The sequence below is a fragment of the Rattus rattus genome, chromosome 1 (assembly GCF_011064425.1).
Source record: "Rattus rattus isolate New Zealand chromosome 1, Rrattus_CSIRO_v1, whole genome shotgun sequence".
NCBI classification, from domain to species: domain Eukaryota; kingdom Metazoa; phylum Chordata; class Mammalia; order Rodentia; family Muridae; genus Rattus; species Rattus rattus.
In genome coordinates, this window is record NC_046154.1 from 8177857 (window position 1) to 8201175 (window position 23319).

Below are 23319 nucleotides of genomic sequence, written 5' to 3' on the forward strand. Positions count from 1 at the left end.
CCCCCTATAGGCCCTGGCATGGTGGAAACCAGGAAGGGACGGACACATGGTGGAAGGAAAGGGCTGCCATGACCTCCAAAGGCCGTGTAGGTGGCTCAGAAGGAGATGGTCTGAGACAGGAAACTTTACAATCATTGACCCTCTTAAGACAGCTCAAGCCTTTGGTCAGACTGGAAACCATGCAGCCTCAGACTCGTTGTGGGCACGCCAAGGGCTGTACTGGGCCGGTCGGGCTTCGGGGAAATGGCAGGTGGCTTCTCGGGGACTCTAGGAGCCTCTTTGGTGGAGACAACTTACAAGCGTCTACAGAGTGGACACTGTGGCCTGTTGGCCAGAAAACACAGTGCCCTGTGAAGGTGAAATGGACATCAGCTGGGCCTAAGGAGAGGGGAGTGGGCCCTGGCCGACAGTGGCAGGGGATGCACAGGGCTCATCACCACCTGCTTCCTTCTCTCCCAGCAAGAGAGCCACAGCTCCCGCCTCAGGTGCAGCATCGCAGCCGGAGGGCAGAAGCCCCCCCCCACCTCAGGCAGGACTGGGAGCTGCAGGCCCCACACCCCCTCACTCCAGCAGGAGGAACCCCAGAAAACATCAGAAGAGACTCTACAGCGGAAGTGAGGTGCTTCATTCAATAACTTAAAAAAAATATATACAAGGGAATTCCAGTATAAAATACATAGCAAATGAAAATATATTGTGTTCATTTTTTAAAAATCTAGTAAGAAAAACATAATTTTGTCATTGGAAATGATTTATAAAACGCAGTTTGTTCTAGACGGTGACAGTCGTGGGGTGTGACACAGCCTTCAGGCAGAGTGAGCCACTGCCATGACCCCGGAGGTCACATTCGCTCACGGGATTACGCTACACCATGGCGAGGGTAGCCTTTGTCTCCCTGCACTCAGTCAGCTCCATGGGCTACGCAGGCCAGTCCTGGAGTCACAGTGATGTCTGCAGGGAGGGGCACTCTGGAAGGGGCGCTGGCCTCACAGCCGTCCCCTCACTGGTAGAGGACCTTCACACAGAACGTCTCTTCATTCTTGTCGTCCTGGTCATTGATGTAGATCAGGATCTCCACCTGCCCGGCGCTGCCACTCGGCAAGAACCGTAGCCCGATGGTGTAGGTCTCCCCTCCGGCCACCTGAGAGAGCACAGGAGTTTCCCCATCTCCTCGGCTTCCGCTCTTCTGCAGAAGCTTCGAGAACTGAGGCAGGCAGGTCAGGTGGGTGAGACACTCCACCTAGGGCACCGGGGACTGAGGGAGGCTGCGAGGGCCAGGCAGGCCCAAGGCTGCTGCTGCTCCATGCTCACTCGGGGCTGCGTGGAGAGCCGGTGGTGTCCCCTTTCCCAAGCACCACTCTGCAAAGTGGGGTCCCTCAACCCACTAACAGACAGCCCCACGCTCCTGCCACCCACTCGCACCCTCATGGTTGAGTCATGTTCCCTCAGGAAACCAGCCTGCCTATGGTGACACTGGAGGTCAGGGTCTTCCAGTGGAGGACGGATGTAAGGGCCAGGAGGGGTCACCGGCCACCGGAAGCACTTCCCAGGGTGTCTAAGTGACCCCAACTTTCCAAAGCCTGCCAGCTGGGTGCCTGAGTACTATCTCCTGTCCACGCCCACTGGCCACGCCCATCAGCCACACCCACAGGCCACACCCACAGGCCCTGGAGGGAGCACCTGGAAGGAGTCCTCCTTGAAATGCAGCAGGTCTGGCCGGTCACTATACAGACGGTAGGTCCTCCGAGAAGGGTAGGGGTTGGTGTAGGTGATCCGTTTGTTGGCACCCTTCCCTTCGCCTGCTGCCATGGTGATCTCAAAGGCCTGGGGAGGGGTGGAACAGAGACACAGTGGCCGCTGGTTGGACCTGAGTACTTCCCTGGCGCAGCTGGTCCTCCTGGCCCCAGATCCTGGGATATCCACGGAGATAAGACAGACCAGCCTTCCAGAGCCCTGGACCTGGGTAGCTGGGTCCCAAGGCCAGGTAATGCCGTCACCCTCGAGGCACAACAGAGGTTCTGTGATGCCTTTGCCCCCAACCTGGCCCCAGTGCCTACAGACCTTGGAAATGAGGGGCTGGTGGCAGGACAGGCACACGAGCCAGGACGCGACCAGCTGGTGGTAGTCGACGTCCACCAGGTTGAGATGGATGAAGCGGCTGCCTGCCCTCCTCGGCCTCACGCCCACGTGCAGGTCCTGCACCCCGTGAGGTGGTAACACAAAGACACCAGCGGGGTCTGTCTTCAAGGACAAGGGAGGGGTCAGGACAAGGCCCGCACCTGTGGTGATGGAGTTCCTGACAGCCACCTTTGACTAAACCTGAAAGCCTTTAGGGTGTGTCCTGGTCCCTTATCCTCAACACCACACCCAGCGAGAGGCAGTTTTCATAACAGGTAGCTCAGTGGGGAGGAGCTGTGCCTTGGCCCACTCTTCCCCTGCCTCTGCACGCCAGGTAAGGAGTGGCAAAGGGTCCCCATGACCCCACCTCCAAGAAGGGCCTTACCTTCAGCTCCTGAGGGTGGGAGGTGAAAGCTCTCACTTTCCTAACGGTCTGCGTCCCCCTTAGGACAAGGGACAGACGGGTCATCTGCCCTGCGACACAGGAGACATCCACGCGCTGCAGGGAGTGGAGGCAGACCTGCCATGTCTGCACGGGCACCGCCAGCCAGCGATCCCTGCAAATGACAGGGGGCCAGCCACGCATCTTTAGCAGACAGACATCAACGGGGAAACAGTCTCACCAGGGAGGACTGCGGGAGGGCTGGGAGCCAAGTAGCCATGGGCAGAGCTGCAGAGAGCAGAGGGAATGGATGGGTGCAGGCTGGGGGCTGGCCGCCCTGTGCTAACCTGGGGCTATACTCTGGCCCACAGGCTTGACATCAAATGTCAGCCATGAGGCTCCATGGTAAAATGCCATGAAATGGGACAGGGTGGCACGTGTTCACTGGACGCTACAAGGAGCCACGTAGAAATGTTTATGTGGTGTGCATAACATAGAATCGTTTGTGGGGGATCCATGGTGCACAGCTCCTCACCCCTGAATATAGCAGGCATCCTAGGCTGCCCCAGTTCTAAAGAACCCCCGGTGGGCTCCAACTGGAACTGCTTAGATGGGTGACCAGCTTCGGCCACGGACAATGGGGCTGAGCCCCAGCTGCTCTCAGGGTTCAGGGAAAATCCACTGAGGGACGTCTTGGGCTGGCTCTGGGCCAGAAAGCTGCACTGTCCCTTTCTTGGAGGGCACTCACTGTGGCCATCTCTTTGGGCTACTGTGCTATTCTGGGATAGAACATGCAATCAGTAAGGCCCCTGGTCGGCCTCTGAGCCGGGCCTGAGTCAGCACTTTCCTCACAGAGCTTCAGGACACTGGGAGAGTCAGGTCAGGTCCCTTGACACCCAGCCTGGACTGCCCATCTCTCTGGCCACCTCCCCTGGTCCCAGGGTTTGTGCTTACGCATAGATGACGACAAAGAAGTCTTTGATCTCCGGGCTTGAACCGCTGGCCACCTTAAGGAACACGTCCCTCGGCTCACCGGGGCCCTGGCGAGCACAGCAGGAGGCACCCGTTGGTTCCCAGCCACCACCGCTGGGTCCTCTGCTGGGTGAGGCAAGGCAGGTGTGCGCAGCCCCTCCCCGCACACAATGTCTTAACCGTTTTCCTCCCTGCTCAAGAAGATCACAGCTTCTTGATCTTATATTGATTTCAATAATTACATCCCGCAGACTCTGCCTAACTTCCTAAGCAGTCATAATACAATTAGTGCCCTCAGCCTCTGCGCACCGGCAATTAGTAAGTGCCTCAATTACCAGGCTCAGCTCGCGTCTCCTCGAGCCCCTCCTCAAAACTCAGGCTGAGAGACTCAAGGAACGAAGGCCGCTCTGCTAGCAGAAAACGCGGAAGCTCCTCCATGAAGCCCCTCAGAATGTGAGGGCAGCCCTCCCCCCTGCATACGGAACCCCAGCTTGAGCCTGAGGGGAGGATTCGGGGAAGGTGGGAGGGGCTCACCTAAGGATCTGCTCAAGGTGGGGCTAAAATGCACCGCATACCACGTTCTGGGCCTCGCAGATGACATTGGGGTCGCTGCATCGAACATGGACTGGGGGGTCCTCGCCAGGCATCCCCACGGGAGCACCTGGAAGTGGAGAAAGGGATAATCCTGCCACTTACCCCAAAGTGCGCATGCACGATGAGTGACCGATGAGTGACCGGGAATGCAGACGCTGGCACTGTGACCCGGCACACTCCCCTGCCTCTGGTCAGGCTGCCAATCAGAGGGTGTGGCCAAGGGCAAGCAAAGAATCAACACCAGCAGCCCCTCCCCCCACACACCCTCATGCCTGAAGGGGAGAGACTTAAGAGAAAGCTGGAAGCGTCTCCTTCAAACCCGAAGTGCAGGTCAGAACTTAGAGGGTGCCCCCCGCTTGCCACCACCGAGAGACAGATGCCTCCCCCAACTAGGTGAACCTGCAGGATGGCCGCCATGGGGCCGTGTGGGGCTTGCCTGGAAGCGTGTGCCAGGGCGGCAGGCGGATGGCCTTCTTCAGAAAGGTGAGTTCTGGGTGGTAGAAACGGAAAACCTGGTCCACCACGTGGGGCTGGGGCTCCACGGTCAGGCAGAGCACAGCAATGAGCTGGCCGGTCTCCACCCGGAAAAGGACCTGTGGGGACGGACGTACGGTGGCCTCGTGGGTCACTCTGGATGGCATGAGGATCTCAGTCACCAACAGAGAGAGAGGGAAAACACAGACACCGCCGGAAATGGCCCTGTGAGTGTGCGGGTGTGCAGCTGAGGGAACCAGCAGGCTGGACCCAGGGTAGCGCCCAGTTTGGGGCTCACTCCAGACAACGCCACCAGTCCCAGAGCTTATGCCAGGCACATCTCTGAAACACCAGGGGACCAGCTGGCCACCCAGTGCCAAGAGCTACTCCAGTCTCATTTCCACAGGCTGGGATGTATGTGCGGGAACTCTGCAGAGGGGACTCACCCTTAACCTCTCCAGGTTGCGGGTTTAGGGACAGAGCACTTTGGGCCCTTGGCAAAGGAGGCGCTGTCTAAACCAAAGGGGGCTGGGCATAGGAGCTTCCCTCTGTCCAAGTAGTTACCAAGCTCTCAGCTATACAGAACTGATGGATGGGTCATTACGGAAACACACAGCACAAACATGCAGAGACACAGGCGTACAACACACACGTGACACACACGACACGCTGAGAAGAAGCTCGTGAGCTGCAGAGGCAGCAGACCGGCCAGCTCCTGGCAGCTGAAGAGGCGGAGGCCAGAGTCTGGCAGGACAGGCGGGCAAGCAGCAGCACGAGACAACACAAGATGGCCGCAAGACGGACAGCCTTGACACAGGCACCGGCCACTGCAGCAGGGTCACAGGCAGCAGCTGCTTCCCGAACGGTGACAACTATGACGGTAGCCGTAACCGGGAGAGGCGGCTGAGCAGTTCAGCGTGGTCACGGCAGGGACAAGAAGGAACAGTGGATGTGGGATGAGGGATGAGAAGGCTAGGCAGAGCCAGAGGCAAACTGTGGCTCCTGGCTGCTGGGAGAGTTCCAGAAACTACCAAGTCTCTGGGGCCCAAGTCTTGGGTACTCCAGTCCCAGGACTGGAATAATGGATGCCACCAGATAAGAAACCCTGACATCCTTGGCTTACACGGAACTAGCATTTGAGCTAAATGTCCGGCTACCAGAGACCTGGTGAGAGCTGTAGGCACAGGGGGTATTGCTGCCTGTTCCTGCTCCTGCTGCTGCCGCCGCCCTAACAGACAGCAAAGGGGAGACTGCGGAAATGAGTATCTGGAGAGGGTCTTCTTGTCTGAGCAGAAGGACCCCAGGCAGGGGACCAGCGATGGTACTAGCTCAGACACTATCTGCAGCACAGGACGGTGCGTGCGCTCCTCCACACAGGCGAAGCCGAGGCTCTACCAGCAAATCAGATGCATGTTCTCACAGCCTGGTGGGAGCAGTGCAAGGGCTGCACCACAGTGAGACTCAGGAACAGGGCAGCCTTTAGGCCACTCAGTCCAGGCTGCCCTGAAGCAAGGTCTTTGGGAGGAGGGAGGGAGACCAAAGTTCCGCAAAAGGCATTTACTGCAAGAGGGGGTAGCAAGATCTCCGATCTTCCGAAGTGCATCCTCTCAGTAGGCTGCTGAAGGAAAGTAACTAAAGGCTTGTTTCTAGGAAGAGCCCCTCATCCTTCCTTCCTATCTATCCGTCTGTCCATGACCCATCCAGTCAACTATCCATCCATCCATGTATCACACGTGCACACAGACACATGCACAGACACAGGTACACCACCCGTTCAGAATGCTGCCCAGTGGCCACGTGCTATGACAGCCCCGTTTAAGGGGTGGTAGCCAGCAGCCACTAGGACCGCCAGCTTCCTGTGCACAGAGCCAAGGCTACATAGAAGATGCCAGAGTAATCCATCCACGCTGGACCCTGCCATGGGCTGAGCCACTGCCTGGGCACGGCTGAGGCCTCCTGGTCCCTGCTACATCTTATCCCAGTCTAATTCCACCCAGGAGGGAGAGAGGATGTGGAGTGAGGACCACAGCTCTAGCAGCAAACATCGTATGCTTGGCTTAGAGTACTCAGAGGCCTGACTTGCACTGACACCGAAAGTGAGGAGATCTTGAGCCACCCTACCTTGGCGTGTTTGGTAGGCATGGCGCTGGACTTCCAATGGGGTCCAGACTCTGCATCCTTCTCTGAGATCACCTCTGCAGGGGCCTGTGAGACACAGAGCAGCACAAGGGAAGGTCAAGGCGAAGGACTTGGGCCAGCTAGGGCCACGAGTTCCAGAGCATCCCTGTTGTGGTCTCACGGGGCTCTCGCTGCGGCCAAGCCTACAGCCTCACCCACCAGACCCACCCAGTCGCTGCCCTGTGGCCTGTTCACAGAGCCAGCTGCAACTGTGACCCTGTGGGACCAACTGTTGCAGAGGTCAGAGCTTCAATGTGTGCCTCCCTCTCACGCTCATACGCGATTGGTATTCGCCTTCCCAACGCCTCTGCTGCTCTGTGCAGAGGAGCACATGCTGCAGGGGAAGGGGTGGACTGTGGGGATGGCGGCAGGTACGGCCTCCCCTGACACCCACCAGGAGAGAGAAGGATCCGGGATGCTGCACACAGCCCTGGTGGGGAGAGCACACTGAGCAGAGCAGGCACCAGTCAGGGCTGGCACAGACACAGGGAACAGAGATCTGCAAATGCAGAGCTGCTCTTCCCCTTTGCCACCTGGACAGCGCTGAACTGCTCTTCCCTGTGTGTCTGGGTGTCGCATCACACCTGTGTTGCATCGCACCTGTCTCGCATCACACCTGTCTCACATCACACCTGTCTCGCATCACACCTGTGTCGGAGCAGATGGGCCCACAGAGAAGTTCTGGAACTTGAAGGGGATGTGGGCAGTCTCCCGGGGCCGCAGGTAGAGCTGGGGTGCCAGGCTCCCACGCAGGTGGAACATGTCCTCCTCCAGGGGTGTGAGCAGGCCAGTGGCCTCCTTGAAGTACCTCCACTCCTGGCTGTCCAGGATGATGCTAGGGGACAGGGACAATGTGAGGACTGTGTTATGTAAAGGAGATGCACCCACTGTCCAGAGACCCTCAGATGAGGGGACAGAGGCCAACCAGCCTGGCCTCCATGCAAGAAGCACATCAGCCCAGAGTATGCACACACACACACACACACACACACACACACACACACACACACACAGAGCTGGCTGGGTCTCTCTCTCTCTCTCTCTCTCTCTCTCTCACACACACACACACACACACACACACACACACACACACACACACACACACAGGGGGGATGGCTGGGTCACACACACAGCTGGCTAAGTCTCACACACACACAGCTGGCTGAGAGTCTCTCTCTCTCTCTCTCACACACACACACACACACACACACAGCTGGGTCACACACACAGCTGGCTGAGTCTCTCTCTCTCTCTCTCTCACACACACACAGAGGGAGGCGGCTGGCTAGGTCACACACACACAGCTGGCTGAGTCTCTCTCTCTCACACACACACACACACACACACACACACACAGAGCTAGCTGGGTCACAAACACACAGCTGGTCAGATGGCAGCCCTTACCTGAGCTCTGGGCTGTCAATCTCGATGGCCACCGTGTGCTGAGTGTTGTGTGGGTTTTTAAGTGCAAACTCGAAGAACTCAGCCGTGCCCAGCGTGGCATACAGTGTGTGGTGTGTGGTGATGGCCTGGCTCAACACGCTGGCGATGTTCTCAGCCTTGGTCCGTTCCCGGTAGGCATCGATGACCTGCAGGTCCCGTGAGTGCTGTGCACGGACACTGTGTTGGGCCTGTCGAACACGAGGGGCCACATCTGAGTCCTCCCTGAGTCTTTGCTTTTCTGGCTCCCATTCTCCTGAGGGCACCTGATTCCTTCCCCTTCTTCCGCCAAGTGGTTTGGAAGGACTGTCTATCTCCCATGCTCAGGGATCTCAATGTTCATCCCAACAGAACGGAGCACCACGTCCCAGCTTGCTGGGAGAGCCCACATGCTCCTAAGAGACCCCTTTAACCACCAGGGAACGACACCAGATATAGCAGAGGAGATGTGTGAACAGTGACATCAAATAAAAAAGAACCACGGGTTGGGGATTTAGCTCAGTGGTAGAGCGCTTCCCTAGGAAGCGCAAGGCCCTGGGTTCGGTCCTCAGCTCCGGAAAAAAAAGAACCAAAAAAAAAAGAACCACATTGCCCAGCAGGTGCCCGGCACGCTTGGTGCAGAGAGCCTGTCTGGGCCCAGAGTCCACAAGAGCCAAGGTGTAAGGCCGGGGGGGCCAGCTCAGTCTCCCACTGACCTCGGGCTGGGTCCACATCTAACATCCAGCCTCAGTGAGGCTTATCTGCCTCCCGCCTCGCACCCTAGCAGTGCAGCGTGCTACAACACGGATGTGTTCTCCAGCTTGCCCTGTAACATGGAGGCAGTCTGCAGGACTTCCTGACCCCATGCTAGGGGTTCCCCGGGGACAGCTGCACCCCGAGTCCTTCGGATCCAAGCTGAGGAGGAGGCTGAGAAGGCAGAGGGCTGGCTGGTGCCTAAAAGGACTTTGGACTTGGACTCATTTGAAGTAATGACACAGAAGCTCGGCCCCGAGTGTGGGATGCCTTTTAGCAAAAGCTCTCCCAAGAATTGCAACCAGGAATTTTCCCCGTTGGCCCGCAAGTCCACGTCTCTCCTCTCCTGCAAACAGGGTGTAAGGGGGAGGTGAGAGAACCTTGGAGAAAGATGGCGGGTCTGAGGAAGCCCCTCCCTCACCAGCACGCTGATCCTGCGACTGTCAGAGTCCCCTCCGGCCTCCTGCAGGCGCACCAGCCGCATCCTTTCCAGCTTGCGCCTGTGCACAGCGTCTGCCTCCTGGCCCACAGCCTGGGGCCCCTGGCCAGCTCGAGTGTGGGTCAGCAGCATGGCGGCCAGCTCGCTGTCCACATCAGCCAGCTTCTGGGCTTGAACCACACGCTTTCCTGTGGGAAGGACAGAGGGGGAGTCAGAGGTGAGTGTGCGGAGTTCCAGCAAGGCCCTGGCTGGTCCCGCAGTGGATCTGCTCTGTGTCGTTCTATGATAAGAAGCAGTGTCGGGGCCTGGTCCCTCACAACAGCCCCCCTTCCACAGCCCTTCACACCTAAGACCTCTGACCCTATTCTTTAGCTAACACCAGCAGATGGTTCTCTGAGAGAAGAGCCAGATGCTTGGGTTTACACTTGCAAGGTCACAATCTCTCTTGAACTGTGGCCTCCTTGGGTACGCAGGGCTGGGGCGGGGGTCACTGCTGCAGAGGCCTGCCTGCCTGCCTGCCCTTCCGGTGAACCTGCACTGTCTCCTCAGTCCTGCCTGTGAGCGAGAGCACACTCCCCAGATTCATATCAGAAGCAGGGTTCATAGAGGCACCCCGGTTCCAGCACTGTTCTCAGCTGCCCTTGGCTGCCTAGGCCCTGGCAACCTCCTGTGGGCAAAGGATTGGACTCGTGATGAGCAGGAGCTGAACTGGCCACAGACGGCAGACGGCAGACCTCAGGGCAAACACGGCCTGTGTCCCCTTCCCATGAGGAGCTAGGGCGGTTGGTGCCGGTGGAACGGTACCTGGTGATAAGACCGTGTCGCTGGCCGACACAGTAAGAATCCAAGCCGGGCAGGTGGAAGAAGGGTGCTTCCTTGAGACCTGGGTTCTCCCCCACCTTCCAGGTAACAGCTCCGTCAGAACTATCAGAAACCAAGACTATCGGAGCTTCCCCGGGCCTGTCGCCACACGGAGCTGGCCTCCCGCTACAGTGCTCGGCACAGCACACAGCACGGTGGTCTGTTTCCAGGCTTCTCTCCACCATTCTATTCCAAATCCATTTAACTGCTTCCCCCCTCCCCCATGCTACAAGTTGGCTTAGGCGTCTTAAGTGACGGCCTGAACACACACTTTGTCAGAGCGCAGGTGTGCGGAGGGACGCTCAGTCTGAGGTCTGCTGCTGTGACCCAGGAGAAACACGGGTGGGGGTGGGGGGAGGGGTGGCAGCCAAACCACGCGGCAGCCGGTTCACCCCCAACAGATGTGTTCCCTGCTTCCAAAGCAGCCAGAAATGAGGTTCCGGAGGGGTCCGTGGGACCACACTTCCTGGGACACAAGAAGGCTCTGGGAGCCCTCTCTGTTTGGGCTGCCCATCGCAGAGACCGCACGGCCCCTGACTGCAGGGCTCTCCTCTCAGTGGGCTTCACCTGTGGCCATTTCCTGTGCTGGTCAGAGGGGCTGGGAGAGAACGAAGCACAGTGACCCCAAGTAGGGAACCGAGGCCCAACCTCGCACCTCAGCCTCATCACATAAACCTCCTTGGCCTTCACTGAGGATTACAGCAAGAAGCTAGCCTAGGGCAGACTGGAAACAGACGGTTCATGGGTCCCTCTGAGCCCCCGCCGAGCCCACAGCCTCTTTTTGTGGGAGAAAGTACAGTTCTGGCTGTAGTGTCAGGTGGGTAAGATCCTCAGGGGACCGTGACGTGGAGTCTAGAGGATTCGCCCCGCTCCGAGCCGGGGTTCTGACATCCTCTTCTCAAGACACGGGCCACGGGGCTGGAGAGATGGCTCAGTGGTTAAGAGCACTGACTGCTCTTCCATTGGCCCTGAGTTCAATTCCCAGCAACCATGTGGGGGCTCACAACCATCTGTAATGGAATTCAGTGCCCTCTTCTGGTGTGTCTGAAGACAGCAACAGTGTACTCACATACATAAAATATATAAATTAATTTAAAAAAAAAAGAAATGGATGCATCAAAATCCTTTAAAAAAAAATCACGGGGCTGGGGATTTAGCTCAGTGGTAGAGCGCCACATACCTAGGGGGCGCAAGGCCCTGGGTTCGGTCCCAAGCTCCGGAAAAAAAAAAAGAACCAAAAAAAAAAAAAAATCACGGGCCATGGCCCCAGGAACACCCACGTAAGCAAGCTCTGGGGGGGGGGGTCACAGCTGCAACATCTGAGGGAAGAGCGAATCAAAGAACATGCCTGCCTTTCCCTTCAAGTCACTGAAGCTCCAACCTTCAGGCCCATGGGCCTTCACAGTTAAGGGAGCAGAAAGACCCCGGGGACCCGCCTGGACTCCTCAAACTTCTGTCTTTCCTTCCATCCGGACTCAAGTCTCCCATTCCCTAGCTCCATAAACGGTTGGGAGGCAGTGAGGAGTTTCCAATTTGCCTCTAAGAATCAGCGACCAGGCTGCAGAGTTGGCTCGGTGGGGAAGACGTTCGCTGTATGTATTCGAGGCCCTGTGCGTGCAGGTAGGAAGGCAGGCATGGCGGCCTATGCCTGTGATCCCAGAACAGGAGGTGGAGGGGAGAGGGTCCCGGGAGCTCACCGCTCACTGGCTAGGTGGGCTAGCCGGCTGGTGGGCTCTAGGCTCAGTGAGACCCTGCCTCAAAAACTAGGGTGGAAAGCTAAAGATACTCAATGCTGACCTCTAGACAATACACACACACACACACACACACACACACACATGCATGTGCACATGTACTCACACACCTCTAGACAACACACACATGCACGCACACACGCACACATACACATGCGTGCATACACGTGCATGCACATACACACATGTACACACACACACACGCACTCACACAAACACACACACACACACACACTTCTACCTCATTGAACCCCACCCACTCAGTGCCACCCAGCACGGGGCCAGAGTCCCAACTCACGCTTGGGGCCTCCTGGTATGAGGAGGCTTCCCCCAGAGAAGAAGCTGGCTCCATTATTTGAGATGACCCGGGACCTGGATGGTGGCAGCGCGTTGGAACCTCTTGCTCTCGGTTCACACGCGTGACCTAATGGAAAAGCACCCTCGTGAGACAGGGCCCGACGTGGGGACCGGCATCAGCTCTCCTGTGTGGAGCTCAGTCTGCAGATGCGTGCCTGTGCCTGCTACTGCACACTGAATGCACCCTAAGAGGAACTGTGGGCAGATGGGCGGTCTTTGCAGTCTGGTCTCCTCCATGCTTGGATCCTCCTGTCTGGGAGGGGGCCCTGATCACACACAGTTCCTACTTCTGGTCTCCAGACAACTCTTGGACGGTAATGAGACAGTAGCCTTGGCTGTCACTCCCTCAGGTCTCCTGCCATGTCCCCACAGACACATAGCCTCAGCTTCCCCCCAGCTCGGCTGCTATCAGGAGTCTGCCCCACCCCCACCCAGGCCCTGCCACCCACACATACTCAGAGCCGACTCTCAGCCTTGCTCCTTCCCCCATGAACCCAATGCAGAGGGTGGCAGGGTGGGGTCTCGGCAAGTTCTCTGTCACAACCCAAGGAATCACTCCAAGATGGAGCACGCCTGTCTCCTGGCAGTGGGCACACTCTGCGTTGGCAGGGGACTTGCCCACACAGGGAGGGAGTTCAGGCTTTCCCCTAGCTTTCTTGACTACCATCGCCTGGTGGCCCTAGGGTTGGTCACTGTATCTCAGATGAGGCCTTTGGTCTATCCACTTCCCGCCAAGGTGAGCACTGGCCTACGAAAAGCCTACATACATGCATTGCTCCAAGAGACAAAGACTGAGAAGACGCTTCAAGGTCAAGGGCAGTCCACTTCAAGGTCGAGGGCAGTCCACGCAGCATAGGTGGGTGGGCATGGTTCTTAGATCTCAGGATCACGGGAGGGTGGGTGGTGATTGCCTCGGCTGTCAGGTGAGCCAGACACATGGCCACTCCGGGAACAAGGGGTCTGCCGGCCCCGGTGCTATGCCCTCTGGCATCGTCCATATTCCCACAGGATCCGTTTGCCAACGACAGAATAAACTGTGTGCTATGAGCTCCCTCTGAGTGTGTTTTCAGAAACAGCTCAGGGGGTACAACCTGCCACTCTACGATGCCATGTGGGGACAGAGGGTTGTGCTGGAGACCCCAGCTCATCTGCAGAAGGGGTAGGAATACCCTCTAAGCACACAGGGCTCCCAAAGTGTCCCCAGTGGGTGGGGGGAGCAGAGCGTGCTTGACAACTGGCTAAGAGATAGCAGGGTCATTCAGATCCCGAAGGGCAAAAGACAGAGTGTGTGTGTGTGTGTGTGTGTGTGGCGGGGGATTAGCGAAGAAAGTCCACAGGTCTGGGAAGAGAGACCAACAGCAAGCCACTGAGCCAGCAGAGGGGAGCTGGTGGGTTCCGCCACACGTGTGCTATCCCATGCAGCCATCCCGCTGTGGAGGATGCTGCAAGATGCAACAACCAGGCGGAGGCACAGGCTTTGCGTCTGTCACGCTAAAGGCCCCCATGGCCGGCCTCCAGTTTGCTGAAACATGACCGCTACACCAAGTGGAATTATTGGTCTTATAAAGACACGAAGACATGAAGGCCATAACACTTCCCCTACCTAAGAGACGGGGTGGGGGCGGGGAGAGCGTCCCGCTGATGTGCCACGGCACTCTGACCTTCACTGGCAGCGCGTGCCAGCGTCCCTTGTGCCGGCTGTCTCGGGCACCCATCCCCGTTGGCTTATCTCCCTCTTGCAGGCAAAGTACGAAAAAGACAGCTTAAGATAACACGTAACGGGGCCCATCTTTCTTCCGAGATAAGATTTTCAAACCTGGAGTCACCGCACATCTGTGTGACGGTGAATTGAATATAAAAAGGTCCGGCAGGGTTGGAGCTGGGCGCGTCCTGCCTGTGGCTCGGGGGAGCAGCACGGGCTCTGGGGGGAAGAGCAGCGTCTCCTCCTCGCCGGCAGGAGCCTCGTTTATTTCTCGGGAACCTAATTGAGTTTTGCTGTTTCCATATTGTCTGTTTTCCAGGCCGCCTTGGATTTACATTTGTAAACACGCAGGCAGAAGCCTCCAACCAGACTTAATGAGCTGTGCGTTAGCTCCTCTCCCACCTCCGCCCTGCAAACCCGGGCTTCAGCACGTGCTGCATGTGGCCCACGGGACTCCTGGACTTGAAACCTGGCTGGGTTTTGAGGAATGGAAAACTCCCTGATAGGACGGCAGAGATCTCCACCTCCCAGTACCGGTCTTGCACTTCCAATTTTACCAGGGAAATCACCCACCACCCTCTGGGCTACCCTCCAAGGAGGACCGGCGAGCATTTTGCTAGCTCTGAAGGGTCCCCTACTACCCACCTCCCCAGCACGGGTGCCTGGCCTTACCCCTGACTCCTCTGCCCAGAGAGTCCCAGGGAGGACCACCCAGAGCCAGTCCCAAACGCCTGTCCTCACTAGTCTGAACATGGGCTGTGTTCAGTCCCTCTGCTGAGCTACCTTGACACAATGTCGCTGTACTCAACAGAAGCCTTTTCCTCCCTCTGCTATCCCTGAGCCGCACAGGGAGTTCCAGACAGTTCTCTTCCAATGGGCAGTGCTGGGGCAGGGACTCCAAATGAGACCGTTCCTAGCACAGTCACCCTGCTTGAGGGTGGTTACAAGGAGATCGGTGGATAGGCCTGAGGAGATGGGTGATTCCAAGCTCCCGTCAGGACAGGCAGGGAAGGCCTGCTACCAACACAGCTGCTGTGGCTGACTCAGGCCAACCACGCTCACTAGAATTGTGTTGGTTTCTACAAAGTGTGCGGTGTCCACATTGGTGCTCCCCTGGTGATGCAGCTGGGAGACAGGTGCTGGGGAAGTGGCACAAAAACCAGGTGGTCCGGGAGAAGCTGCCAGCGTCTCTTACCCACGTTGGCCAAGGTCAGGTGCAGCCGGCCCTTCACGACCGTGTGGACTCCGATGGGCTTGACGCTGCCGAAGCCCGCCACATCGCCGCTCACCGCCATCATTTCCTGTTCGTACTCAGTGGCCACGACCTCCAGTTCATGTGAGACCTGAACAGCTGGCCGCCCTTGGCGGAGGAGGTGCTACAGAGGGAAGACAGGCGGTGCTGAGCAGCTGGGGTCTAACCACGGACACCTCCAACAGACTGTAGACGGTCAGGATGGCTCCTGACCCACCCAGAGGGGCCCTGGAGGAGGAGGAAGACAGGCCCATGAAGGGCATCGTCAGGGACAGAGATGCCACCTGCCACACTGAAGGGGAGAGGAGGCAAGAGGCCAGCTCCTCAGAAACACAAGCCTTAGCAAAGTGTAGCCAGGCTGACCCCGGAATAGACACTGGGTGGCGCTGTGGTGCACCAAGGGTCTGGCAGCTGCCTGGTAGGAGCCGGCCTCCACTGGGAAGAAACACAGGGGACAGAATAAGGCAGGGGCTGGCCAAGTCCCTCTCTGGATTTGAACAGAACTTCAGAGCCCCGGGAGGAGATGAGCCAAGGTGCACGGCAGAGCTCTCCTGAGCCTGTCTCTCCAGCTGTCATTCCCAAGCTTCTGCCGGAGCCAATGCCAGGCTGGGGAACTGGTGACGGAACCGCAGGCTCCGGGCCAGCCTGGACCTCGTCCACTACTTGTCCCGGAGCTTTCTCCCATTATGCAGGAGGAGGGAATCAGACTGAGGTCGAGGCTTCTGTAACCCCTGACTCTCTCCTACAGCCATGAGAGCACCTTCCCTGGGAGTGAAGACAGACAGCCCGGGGATGACTGATAGCCATTGCAAGTACACACATATCCATGGTTCGAGAGCCCCTGGTAACCAAAAATACGGGATGAGGCCTTCAGAGAACGACCCAGAAATACGGGAGCATCCACATTTGTAGGAGGCAAGGAGATGGGAACAGAATGAGGGGCCGGGTGCCTGTCCTGGCTGAAGGCTGATTGCAAAGAGAATGCCCTTCTCTAGAGGGAGGGGTCTGGTTCCCATCAGAAGGAGCAGGCCCTGCAGGCCCCAGCCGCCCTGTGCATCTGAAGCCCCCACTCCACCGTTTGGGATGTGACATCAGGGAGCAGAGGCGAAGGGTGTGAGCAGTAGGGTGGAGTCAGAACTGTGCTGGTGGTTATCAGTGCGGCTGTGAACTCTTTTCTCCTTTCCTTTGAAAGAAGCACAGGGCCCACCCACCCAGCCACACAGAGGACTCCTTAAACCCAGCTTGGATTCTTCTTTGCCTTTTCATTTTAAAATGTAAGTAGAAGGGCTAGATGTAAATGTAAGAGCATTTGCTGCTCTTGCAGAGGACAGTCCCCAGCACCTCGGGGCAGCTCAGCAAAGCTGCCTGTAACTGTAGCTTCAGGGCATCCACTGCCCTCTTCTGGCCTCTAAGGGTACCTGCAGGCACATGCAGATCTGTGTAGAGTACATGTAACGTGTGTGTGTGCGTGTGTGTGAGTGTGTGTGTGTGTGTGTGTGTGTGGTGTGTACACTGGATGGCGGGGTGCATAGCGGAGGGAACAGTGGAGACAGGATTGGGTTAAGAGAGTCAGACGGGAATGAGGCAGGGGCTGGCACAGCCTGGGAGAGGAGGATGCAGCTTGGGGTCAGGCACACAGAAGCAGGGGGTAGCAGTTGGAATCCATGGGTCTCGTTGGTGCCCAGCATCTGCCTGGGGCTATGAGAAGGCAGGGAGCCTGGGAGACGGTGTGGCTGGGATCTAGGAGAGACCCCAGCATCCACCATGATTACACTGAGCTGGGGCCAGCACAGGGCTGTCATGGTGACCTTCAGCTGATCCCCTGGGTTTACTTCATAGCACAGAAACACTTGGGGAGAGAGCATGAGGAAGAATGAGGGGGGTCTCGGTGTCAGCAGGGGAGAGGGCAGGAGCGCACATTCAGATTCTAACTAAAATCAGAGCGCGAGAGTGGGACGCTTGGGGGTAGCTCAGCAGTGGGGTGTTCAAGGTCCTGGGTTTGACTCCCCGTACAAGGAAGGCAAGAGAAATCCATTACTGCCAACAGGAACAGCTAATCTTCCCATACCTCAGCCGTTCCCCACTCTGATGGGCTGGTGCCGGCCACCTCAGAGGACAGGTGACCAGTACCTGCCCTTACACGGCCTGTAGATGGCATCACTTTGGAAGAGACAAAGTGGTGTAGCCTGTCAAGGCATCTTGGGAGAGAAGCTCACCGAAAGCACATGGCTGGAGAACCCAGCCTCCGTGGAGGAGACTGTCCCCTCAGAGGGCAGAGAACACTGCAATGTTGGTTACTAGGGAACAAGGGTACAGCCCGATACTGGGCGGCAACCCTGCCACTGGGGGACAGGCTAAATAGTGACAGGTCCCACATCGCCGTAGAGCCCATCCCTCGAGGCAGCTACCTTCATCTGGATGCCGGCAGACCCAATGAGGAGCAAGGAGTCTCCATCCCAGACGTCGACTTGCAGCGTCTGAGCAGCCAGGTACTGGGCGAACCAGCGCTGCTCTCCTGGCTTCAGGAACCCAGGATCCACCATGTACCTCAGCTGGAAGCCAGGGGAGCCTGCGCAGAGGAGGCTGGAGTGAGTCCGCGGGTAATTAGAGCCATTTATCATCTTTACACGCGGAGATATTTCTGCTCTGGTCATGATTACTAATTTCTGCTTCCGTCACAATGACAGTTAATAAACACATTAATCAAAAACATCATGAAGTACCCAAATTAACAAAGCAAAGCGCCGTGTTCAGGGGACCGAACTTCTTTCCAGTGTGCACAATAAGCTCCCAAAATAAGACTTATGGATTCCACCGAGTCCTTGGAAAACAGAGGATGATGGATGGGGAGAGTGTCCCATGGGGCTCACCAAGGAGTTTATTATTCTATACGCAGAACTTAAGGAAGAGACCGGTCCACATGTGCTGTCAAGGCTGGGTCACGTGTGTGTATGTGCGGGTACATGCATGAACACATGCGTACACACACACACACACACACACTCAGACATTTTGAGCATGCCCTGCTGGGTTGCACCTACCCATCGAGCTGACTAACACGGTAGCCAGACTGCGGCCTCTGCCTTCACCTTCCTGAGGAAGCGTGATCATTAATTCTGAATGGACAAAGCTGGCCGTGAGATCACCGTTAGTTAAAGCGCACCTGGCAGCGATGCCAATGCCGAGAGAGGCTCAAAGCAGCGCTTTCTCCCCTTCTGTAAACAGCTCCAGAGAGAGGAGGGTGTGTGCAGCTCCTCAGGGGTCACTCCTTCCCTCTGACACCCTCTCTGCTACTTCAGCTGCATGGGGTGTGCAGACCCAGACCTTGTCTCACCTCAGGCAGACGGCGCCCTTTCTGTGTGGGACGTGAGACCAGGCACAGCCCATGGTGCCAGGCTCCAGGCCTGAGAAACGAGGAAGGGAAGGCGGGTGGCTGGGGTGGACCCCAGGCAAGAGTGGGAGGCCTGGCTTAGGTCATCTCTCGGGATGGAAAAGCAAGGGAGGAAGCAGGAAGGAGATCGAAGAGGAGCTGAGTAAAAACTGTCCACAGAAGACAGGTATGCCCCACGGTGGCATCTCACGGGTGACCAGTCAGGGCCACCACCAAACCGCACAGAGCTGTTGGCCAGCCTCAGTTTAGGACACACTCACAGACTGGCTGACCCCTCGTGCCTCTCGGACACACGTGGGCTCTCGAGCAGCCCTGTGAGTTCCAAAGCCTGGGCTTGCCAGGGCTTCACATCAGTGCCAGCCCTCAATGCACCCCAGCAAGACCTCTGCGGAACGGTAGCCCCAGAGATGTGTGAGAAGGAGCCCACCACATCTACTGCGGCTTCCCCTGGGCACGTGCACACCCATGTCCCTGGGACACCCTGACCCCGGCGTGTCCCAGGCTGGACCCTTGTGTCCACAGCCGGCTCCTCCTCATACCCACAGCCGGCTCCTCCCCCACACCTCCCAGGTGGCTTCCTTGCCCCATCCCCATGACATCCGCCACCTGCCAGGCCCCTTTGATGCTACCCCCACCTCCATCAGCAATCGCTAGCTGTGCCCTGCCAGGTGCCAGTCCTTGCACAAGGTACATGGGGAAACGGGACACACGGGGCCCGTGCCTGTGGTGCTAAGGTGGAAGATTTGCCACCGAGCCAGAGCAGCAGGCTACTGTGGAACCTGCTGGCCACGCATGGCAAGCTGGCCACTTCTTCACCCCGCGGGCACCGCCCACTGCACCCCTCCCTGTGTAGTCAGGACCAAGGACCTAGCCATTGGGATGGCCATAGAAGGACCTTCTCTGAGAGTCCTGTGTAGCTCAAGCCACCAGCCACACCGTATGTGGTCCACCGGGCAGGTTACGAGCCTCCGCACGTTCTCAGCCCTCACCACTTAGTACCCCATGTCTATTCCCGTAGATCCCTGTGGCCCCCTCACCCAGCCCCACCTACAGCCCAAACCTTAATGGACACATTTCTCTCTCATTCAACCCCACCATCCCTTCGCGCTTCACAGATGCCTCCTGCCCTGGACAGGTGTCCGCACCTCCATCAGGTGAGACTCTGTCCGTCCAGACAGACCCCAAAGTTCAGAATGAACTGCGGCAGCTGCAAACGCTTAGGAGCCAGCCAAGTAAGGCAGAGCGACTGCAGAGGCACTCGGGGAGCTTGGGACGCACACTAAGAAACTGTTACAACTATCTGTTCAAGGGCAGATCCAACCGACCACAACAAAGGGAAGACCAGGGTCCGCCCAACCCCACAGGCTCCTGCACAGAAACACCACAAGTGCACCCGGTAACAGGCTGAGTACACCCGGAAAACATGACAAAGAAAACCTAGACACATCCCACAGAGTAGAAAAAAGCACAACTCCAGCTCTATGAATACGCTGTAAACTAGAAATCATTAAGAAAAGATTAATCAAAATGAGTTCACAGCTTAATCCTAGGTATCTGTGGAAGGGAACACAAGGTTTTCTAGAAAGCCGGACTTGGATGGTACACGCCTGTCCCAGCACTGGGGAGGTGGAAACAGGAGGAGCAGGAGTTCAAGGCCAGCCTGGGCTATACATACAGTGAGATCAAGGATCGTCTGGCTACCTGAGACCCCATGTATGAAGAAGAGGAAGGAGGAGGAGGAAGAGAAGGAAGATGAGGAGGAGGAAGGAGAGGAGGAAGAGGAGGAGGAGGAGGAAGAGAAGGGTTTCTAGAAAGCACAGTACATAGAAACAGTGAATGAAACCACAGTACAATCACAGTCAGAGAAAAGCACAGCTGAACATCTACAAAATCAGAAGCTCTAAGAAAAACAAAGCGAGCCCAGAAAATGGAGAAATTGATGATCAAACAGAGCAAAGAGAGGGGCTGGAGGGCTCAGAGGACCCCAGTTTGGATCCTGAAACCCACGTGGTGGCTGGCAACTGCCTAGGACTTCAGGTACAGGGTATCCGGCGCCCTCTTCTGGCCACCACAGGCACTGCGTGCACATGGTGCACACACATACAGAATGGTCTTCTCTCATTATTTCAGTGATTCTGCACTAGAGCTGGCTTAGGACCTAGCATGTGGTGGGTTTTATACTAAGCTCCATGGGCTGCTGGGAACTCTGTGGGGTGGGTCTGTAAAAGCCTGTGGCATGGTTTCACCCTGAGGCTTCTTCATTTTAGTCTGGATGGCCTGACTGTTGAGTCAGTGCTGCTGGGGTTGCCTGCTACTCCCTGTCTGTCTTTTTACCTCCCTTGGCGCTTGTGTTGGGGGAACCGGAGTCCGGTGCGTGCATATCTACAACTGTTGTGTCTTCTGGATTCATGTGTGAAAGTCTCTTTCTCTCTTCCAACGGTGGCTTGATGTCTACTTCGTTAGATGTCAGACTGACCGCACGGGCTCCCTTTGGGTTTCTATTTCCTACGCAGACGGTGTCAGTCCTCTGACTGCCAGACTGTGGCTGCCTTGGCCAGTGATGTGTGGTGTCTGGAGACGATAGGTACAGGTTGCTTTTGATTCCGATCACTTTGTCTGCATCTTTTAATCAGAGGTAATGTGTTGTGTGTTATTATTACGTGAAGTCAGCTGACTGTGGTTGGGTGGGGTTACCTGGGTGCTCCTGCTTTTGTGTCTTTTGGGACGGTGCGTGCTCTCCTCTGTCGCTGCGGCTTCATGGGATATGTTGACACCTGGTAATGTGCATGTGCATCCTTTCTGCTCGTGATGACTGTTTATATATAGTGAATCTGCTGATTCCTGTGGTCCGCTGGCTGCTCCTCTGCTTAGCTCTTCACACCCGGGCTTTGATGGTTTTCTGTCAGGACCCATGGACTCCAGTGCGTCAACTTGGCTCTCCCTGTGCTGTCTTAGTTGGGACTCTCTCTCTCTCTTTACTGTGTATCCCATTCCTTAGTGTCGTGTGCAGTGCTGGCCTCCTGGCCGTGGGTTGCTTTGGTGTGGGAAATGCCTTTGCTGTGTTCTGAATGTCCTTATCCCTCTGTGAGTTCTAAGAGGCAACTTCGCTGGCTGTGGCAATCTCAGTCGCCGGTCAGCTCCGCACGGGGCCTGAGGTGTATCACGTCCAGGCTGGCTGTAAGCGTAAGAGTTGAGGCCAAGGATCTGAGACCACCAAGGCTGCCCAGTGCTGCCCTCTGCTGGTCTGAAGCCACTGTGTGCAGTGACGTGCTTGGCTTCTTTGCTCTTCTCCTCAGGATGTGGAGAGCTTTCCCGGCCCCTTGGCAGGGATCTTGGGCTAGGACATGGAGGTAGGCTCAGGTGTCTCCGTCATCCTGATGAGCCCTTAGAAACAGTGATCACGGGACTGTGTTCATTGCCTGGCTTGTCCCTTGACTATTTGTGTTTATTTGTGTTTATTGTCTTGCTTGTTCCTTAACCTGGAACTGACCTTATTACTTGCATGTAATTAAGATGGTATAAAAGCAGACTGGGAAAAAATAAATTCACCTCAGCCTCAGAACCGGCTGGGGTCCTGCCACAATGTTGTCTAATTGTCTTTTTTCCTTTTGATCTTTGGTCCTGCGCTGGAGAACCTGTTGACCGACTGAGCTGGCTTGGTCATCAGTACAGTAGGGTAAGGGAGAGAGGGGCAGGGCTGTCCCCTCACCCCCACCCCATCACCTCAATCCAGGCCTGCTGCAGAGGGAGCAGAAGCTAAGAGTCCGAAAGGCCTCAGGCAAGCAGAAAGGCTGCGCTTGGCCACAGGGTGCCGGGCTGGCCACAGGGTGCCAGGCTGGCCACAGGGTGCCGGGCTGCTGTTACATCCGGGTCCTAACACCACAGCAGGGTAAGCTTCAGGGGAGGAAGCCAGAGGTGCAGCTGGTTCTCGGGGTGCGTGTTCCCATAACTACTTTGTTATAAATAGATGTAAAGAGATGCTTTGATCTGTACTTTCTGACTCCATTAATTCCGACTTTGGAAAGAAATGGGAGCCTTGCCCCTTGTGCCTGCGGTCCCCAAGGTGACCAACCAACCACCTGGCTGAGACCATCTGCTTGCTGTGTCAAGCTTTGTCCTGTGTCCCCCACCCCGACCCCATGCTTCCACCTCCCAGGGGACAGCACAGGTGGCAGCCTGCACAGCAGTTTGCTTCCGTCTTGCTGAGTCTTCGAGTGTGGCATTACTTGCTGTTCTGGTTAAGATAACTAGCCACTTCTGGTTAAGGTAACTAGTCACTTCTGGTTAAGGTAACTAGCCACTTCTGGTTAAGGTAACTAGCCACTTCTGGTTTGGTTTCCTTACTGACTCATCACTGTGGTGTCTTCGTTCACAGAGTCTGGGGAGGTGGGGTTGATGGCCGGTTAACGACCTAGCGGCACTAGTGACAGAGGGGTCTGATTTAGGTTTGACCTCATCTCTAAGCTGCACTTCAGACCATCCTCACTTCAGCCTGAGCGGCGTGTGGGACTCCAGTGTCGGAGGGCAATGCTCCCACTGAGTGGCTCTTAGACTCATTTCCCCTTGCACACTATCACACACGCGCACACGCGCGGACACACACACACACACACACACACACACAGACACAGATACACACACACACACACACACGCCCGGCCTTTCCTCCTCCT

At 56.8% G+C, this 23319-nt stretch overlaps 1 protein-coding gene across 1 annotated transcript in view; it reads right to left on the reverse strand.

The window, feature by feature from the left end:
* Window positions 1-608: 608 nt before the first annotated feature.
* Nphp4 (nephrocystin 4) overlaps window positions 609-23319 on the reverse strand; it is a 28297-nt gene continuing 5586 nt past the window's right edge. Inside the window, exons 7-20 of the mRNA XM_032890854.1 lie at window positions 17664-17824; window positions 15199-15379; window positions 12243-12368; window positions 9312-9517; window positions 8123-8349; window positions 7367-7553; window positions 6662-6745; window positions 4503-4659; window positions 4048-4133; window positions 3455-3540; window positions 2504-2675; window positions 2062-2241; window positions 1681-1824; window positions 609-1141 (exon numbers count right to left, since the gene is read on the reverse strand). Coding sequence (XP_032746745.1) covers window positions 1001-1141; window positions 1681-1824; window positions 2062-2241; window positions 2504-2675; window positions 3455-3540; window positions 4048-4133; window positions 4503-4659; window positions 6662-6745; window positions 7367-7553; window positions 8123-8349; window positions 9312-9517; window positions 12243-12368; window positions 15199-15379; window positions 17664-17824 — 2138 coding nt within the window. The 3' untranslated portion in view covers window positions 609-1000. The remainder of the gene's footprint in view (window positions 1142-1680; window positions 1825-2061; window positions 2242-2503; window positions 2676-3454; window positions 3541-4047; window positions 4134-4502; window positions 4660-6661; window positions 6746-7366; window positions 7554-8122; window positions 8350-9311; window positions 9518-12242; window positions 12369-15198; window positions 15380-17663; window positions 17825-23319) is intronic.